The 5,636-nt window shown below is 36.6% G+C and overlaps 1 protein-coding gene across 1 annotated transcript in view; it reads right to left on the bottom strand.

The window, feature by feature from the left end:
- Window positions 1–485: 485 nt before the first annotated feature.
- LOC118735760 (lipase 3-like) overlaps window positions 486–5,636 on the bottom strand; it is a 5,791-nt gene continuing 640 nt past the window's right edge. Inside the window, exons 2-3 of the mRNA XM_036465708.1 lie at window positions 1,048–1,794; window positions 486–978 (exon numbers count right to left, since the gene is read on the bottom strand). Of these exons, the coding sequence (XP_036321601.1) occupies window positions 571–978; window positions 1,048–1,794 (1,155 nt within the window). The 3' untranslated portion in view covers window positions 486–570. The remainder of the gene's footprint in view (window positions 979–1,047; window positions 1,795–5,636) is intronic.

Genomic DNA, 5,636 nt, shown 5'->3' with positions numbered 1-5,636 from the left:
ATATCTATTAAGTAAATGACTTACTACAAAATTTGGGTGGCAACCCTATTCCGAAATACGGTGGAATTAATGGTACATATCTTGAGCGTATATGTACTGTGTATATATTAAAAAAAAATGCTGATTGAAAGTAACAAAATGAAAATTTTCGCTACATAGAAGCGTGGCAACCCTGATGAAAAATTTTTTCAGATGAAAGTTCTCAATAATTCATTGATATCCATATTGCGATGTTTTATATAAATTGTGCAGAATCGAAAATAAGTGGTAACCTAACACTATTATCCTAAGGGATAACATTTTGTATACAGGGAAAGCATTGTTTAAGAAGCTCCTCTTGGTACCCATGAATAGTTATATTTTACCTTTTTTCAAAATCGTTAGAGCCGTTTCCGAGAACCCTATGGATATATATATATACAAGAATTGCCCATTTGATATAATAAGATATTTGTCATTACGTTAAAAAAAAAATAACCATTAAGTTCTAGTGGAAATTCGACATAACTTTTATTTACATTACCTAAACAATACTAAATACTTATGTACTACTCATCTATATAATTAAAGTCAGTTCTTCATTCTTTCCTCTTCACTCGCCTCCCACGCATTCATATTCCCTAAAATACGCCCATGTAACGCCTCTGGAGCATAGCGAGACCACATAAAATCCCCATGATTCCAAGCCGCATGAGGTAATGGATACAGCTTCGCGCATGGCAGCTCCTTGCCAAGTTGACGGACATCTTCCGCCGCGCTCATGGAATCCGTTTCGCTATAGTAGAGCGTTACACAATTTCTGATTGAGCTCAAATTATAACTGGGTGGTGAAGTCAGACCATATTGACGCCGATTCTTATCGACACTGCCGTAGTCAAATTGCTGGAAACCACCAGAGGTGTGTAGCTGTATATAGTGGAGCAGCTGTTTGTTGGATGCGCCCACAGGCAGCGTGCCACACATGTCGGTTAGTATGTGCTGGAATGGACAAAAGAAAAGAAAATACCTACTTTCACTTACATTTTTACGAAATCACAAGCGCCTCACCTCATAATCTTCCTCTGCAGCCACAGGTCCAGCTATCATGCCATATACTTTCAAATAGATCGGCCTAAACCACGCGCCATCGTCACACAGCGTCTTGCACAAGCGTTGATGCGCATTCCAATGCGCAAAGTGCAACGTTTCAGCATAACCCCACCAATCTAATAAGCGGCCCATATATTCGCTCAGCTTGTGACGCCATGTCATAGGTAACGGCACATTAATATTTCCCATATAAACAGTCGGCGCAGTGAATTGTAGAGATTTGAATTTCGCCGCATAATCCGGACGTGTCGCCAGCAGCACCAACGCTACCATTCCGCCTTGCGAGTAGCCAACATAGTGCATTGTTTTTTGACCAGTTTCACCGAGTATATAGTCCACAGTATTGGCCAGATCAAAATAGCCCATTTCATGCCATGTAAAGTTCCAAAAGTGTTGCCTGTCGATTTTAGGATCCAGGGTTGCGTGTCGGCGGCCATAGTGATTGCCACGATGATTGCCCAACCAAACATCGTAGCCAGCGTCAGCCAGCAGGTATGGCAGATCGGCGCTGGGGCCACGCAGCAGCCAAATATCGGAGGAGAGTGTAAAACCGTGCTGTAGTAAGACGACTTTACTTCTTTTGGTTGGAAGTGAGTGCGTTTGCGTGGCAGGTGCTGGTATGCGATAGATGTTGAGCAGGTAGCCATCGCTGGTGTGCACTATATGTTCCTGAACTGGGTAATTGTGGAGCGCTATTTTGTGAGGCTGCAGAAAAAAATAAGAATTTAAAATTAATATTTTATGTATATCCAAATTATTTCTTAGGAAGTTCTAAAAAGAGATATCCATAAATTTGCATCAATAAGTAAATGAATTTTACCTATCTCCTCAGTTCTTTTAAGCTCTAAGTTTACTTATCTGCACACTTTGGTTGAAAACAGTGATGGGCAGAATGGTATTTACTATGTATTAAGTACTAAGTGCAAAAGTATTTAGGTATTTATGTTGTGATGAATACCAAAGTACAATTTACTTACGTAAGTATTTATGATGTTACTAAATAGCGCGTACCAAAGTATTTAGAGGCTTTGGCTTCACTAAGTACCGCGTACAAAATTATTTACTTTACTAAATACTGGATACAAAAGTAGTTAGTATTTATGGCTTCACTAAATACTAATTAGAAAATTAAATGAAGAACTGTACGAGCGTGTAAAAATAAAGAGGTTGCATTGGCTTGGGCATGTCGTGCGTATGGAGAATGATGCTCCGTTTAAAAGATCACTGGCACCGATATTACATAAATTACCCACACATTATTAGAGTACGATCGAAGATCAAATTTTCTTCCGAAGACGAAGCTGAACAGAACGTTCATCCACAGTTTAACGTTCAACCGAATACAGCAGCCAAAAGCGTTGATATCTTAATTAAACATAATCAATTTTTATTAAACATAATAAATTTTTACCACGTTCAATCAAATTAATGTACACAATTAACAATCATGTTTAAATAGCGGCGAATCAGCTTCACCTGATAGATGGGGGTTGAATAAGGAAATAATACGGTATTTATACGAGGCCATTTCACAGGCAACTTTTAGTTGAAAGCAGCTAAAAATAAATTCACTACCCGGGTACCCGAGTAAATAAAATCTCCTACCCTGGTACCTGGAAAAAAGTAACCACCTATCTAGGTATCCCCTTCCCGGGGAATCTGCCACACAAACCTACTATCAGGTACCCGGATAACGATAACCGACTACCCGAGTACTCGGAAAAGTAACCCTACCCGGGTACTCGGATAAAGATAACCGCCTACCCGGGTTCGGGGGTTAAAATAACCCTGTAGGCGGGTAAAGATAATCTACTACCCGGGTACTCGGATAAAAATAACCCCATATCCGATAAAAGTAACCCCATATCAGGGGTATTCTGGTATCCGAATAAACATAACCGCCTATCCGCGTACTCGGATAAAGTTAACCCATTACCTGGGTACTTGGACAAATATAAACCGCTAATCAAGGACATGTACAAATATAATCTTCTGCCCGGGTACCCGGTTAAAGATACAACTATCCGGATATATATTACCTTTGACCGGGTAATTCATTACCTCTATTATATGGAGTATGTCCAAAATTACATGATGAACCAGACAGAATAATTGACCAGCTTGTCGCCATTTACAACGGAATTGAAAAATACAAATAAATTAACTTTTTATCGAGTATAATCTACCAAAAAAATAATGCGCGCATTTGTATATCTTTCCGAGAAAAACCTCTATGTGAATGCGCAATATGATAAGTATCCGAGAAAAACCAATATGGTTTTTCGGTTAAGAGCACTGTTTGAAACAAAAGATTTAAGATGTCCTTTGCATTCTATCATCATCCATTTACATAAATTGCTGGTGAAACTGGCTATAGAAGGCCAAAATTGAAGATAACAGTTTTTGAGTGGAAAATACACATTTTTTCCGAAAATTTACAGCTTAAAAAAAAGCATCTGGCAACACTGTTTGTACGTGAAAGCCGAGTGGCTACGTTTGGCTCACGTGTTCACTACTGGCCTAAGTACATAAGTATGTTCGTAGTTGCATCCTAAACCGCTTGTCTGCTCACAATCAAATTTGTCGTATCTACTGCAGATTTTGCACGGATGGTCATATGTTATAAATAATTTCGATTCATCAAGAGGGCGTCGCATATTCCATACAAACTGAGTTTTCCATAATGCATAGCTCTGGAAGTATTTATGGTATGGAGATACATATGTACTTATGTATATGAAATCAGACAAATTAGGCGGTACCAGAAAAAAGTTCGCCGTATACCCCTTACTTAGACTAAATTACTTTTTCCAGGCACTTACGAAAAAACAATTTTTTTTTGCCGAATGCTACGGTCACCTTCCTACATTTTTCGTCATATCGTCTATATTTACAGTTGGACCTTAAAGTACGATATGCAAATGCTCTTGTATCGAGGAGAAAATTGTTTCGTTCAAGAGTTGTTTCAAGTACCCAATTCCGTTACTTACCCACCACATTTCAGTTCATATCACCCCAACGCACCACCTTAATTTTAGTTCATTTAAGTTCGCCAAAAAGGTCTAATACGCATGCTCTAAGCACAGAGTCGGAGTTTTTGTAAAAGGCGGCGCGGGGGTGGTCCCTCTCATACTTATTAAGCCAAAGTGCCAAAATAAAGCAATTGGTAAAACGATGCCAAGTGGACTATACTCATTTCCAGAAATACGCCACACAATTTTCACTGGGCCTGCGCATTAAAGTTATTTTTTTATTTAATAAATATTACCAAAGATCTGCGAGCTATAAGCCATCTTAGTTTTTCCTAAAGGAAGTAAAATTTGTTTACGTTCATTTACATACATATTTAACCATAATTTTTAATTGAATTTAAATGTTTTTTTTTTTTGATTTTTCTTCCGATCTGATATACCGCAGTGAGTGCACAGGCACTCGTTACAATAATGTGTACTCTTCGTTTCTCTGAGTTCAAAGAACCTCATTTTCGTATTCATATAGTTGTAGTTGTTTACACATTTTGTACTTATCTTGATAATCGTGATCTATGGTAGTAATAACAACAATTCAAACTACAAACTTATTATAAATTAAAGAAATGAAGAGGACAAACAAAGATGACAATTAGTTTTCTTGGAACGTATGCTCACAAGCAAATATAGTATCCCTAAAATTTATGTACATACATATACACATATATATGTTAGGGTGATCCAAAATAACTAACCTAACGAAGTTATGGCCGGTGGGCATTTGAAATTTTCTACGTAAATAACATGCAAAAAAATTTGTTTTCATTAAAAATGTTATAACTTCTGAACGGTTTGAGATACAATTTTTTTATGGGCATATTCCTGTGTGGCATTCGATTCTCTAAAAAAAATACCCCGAAGTTGGCTGTCTTAGAGACGAGTTAGAGTATTAAATATGTATTTTAATGATATTTCTGAACGAGGTATACCGTTGATACAAAATTGGAATCGAACTTTGACGAAAGGCGTAAACAAAATCAATTTATTTTGCAGGTAACTAATGCAATTGTTTTGCTAGAAATATCCTAATTGGAAGAAACTGAATTTTATTAATAATTTAAAGAAAATTCAAAAAAATAAAAATACACATATAAATTAACCACGCAATTCTGTGTTTTCTTGATAAATTATTTGTAAAGAAATTGTATCAAGACTTTTAACAAGTAAAAGCTCCCATCGCATTCTGTGTCAATATTTATAAAATAAAAAGCTCTACGATTTCCACACGAGGGGAACTGATTTCCACTTGAGTGGAACTTATTTCATTGTAACATATAATAAATATGAATTTAAAGGCAAAAAAGATTTGACTACCGTAGCTGACAAATTATATATAAAAAAAAAAACATATTTACCAAGTGCACAGGATCGGGCTGTAAAACTTTCTCTTCTCTGATAAATCTAGTTTATAATCAACATTTTTTAACATTTTGTATCATTTTAGTGTAAGTTTTTTCATTAAGCATGAATATTACCAATCATAAAGCCCTAAAACTGCATATTTCTTCTTTTTTCAAC

Source organism: Rhagoletis pomonella, unplaced genomic scaffold, assembly GCF_013731165.1.
Source record: "Rhagoletis pomonella isolate Grant_MI unplaced genomic scaffold, Rhpom_1.0 Rhpom_scaffold_00003, whole genome shotgun sequence".
NCBI lineage: Eukaryota > Metazoa > Arthropoda > Insecta > Diptera > Tephritidae > Rhagoletis > Rhagoletis pomonella.
This window is presented reverse-complemented; position numbering and strand designations above follow the sequence as displayed.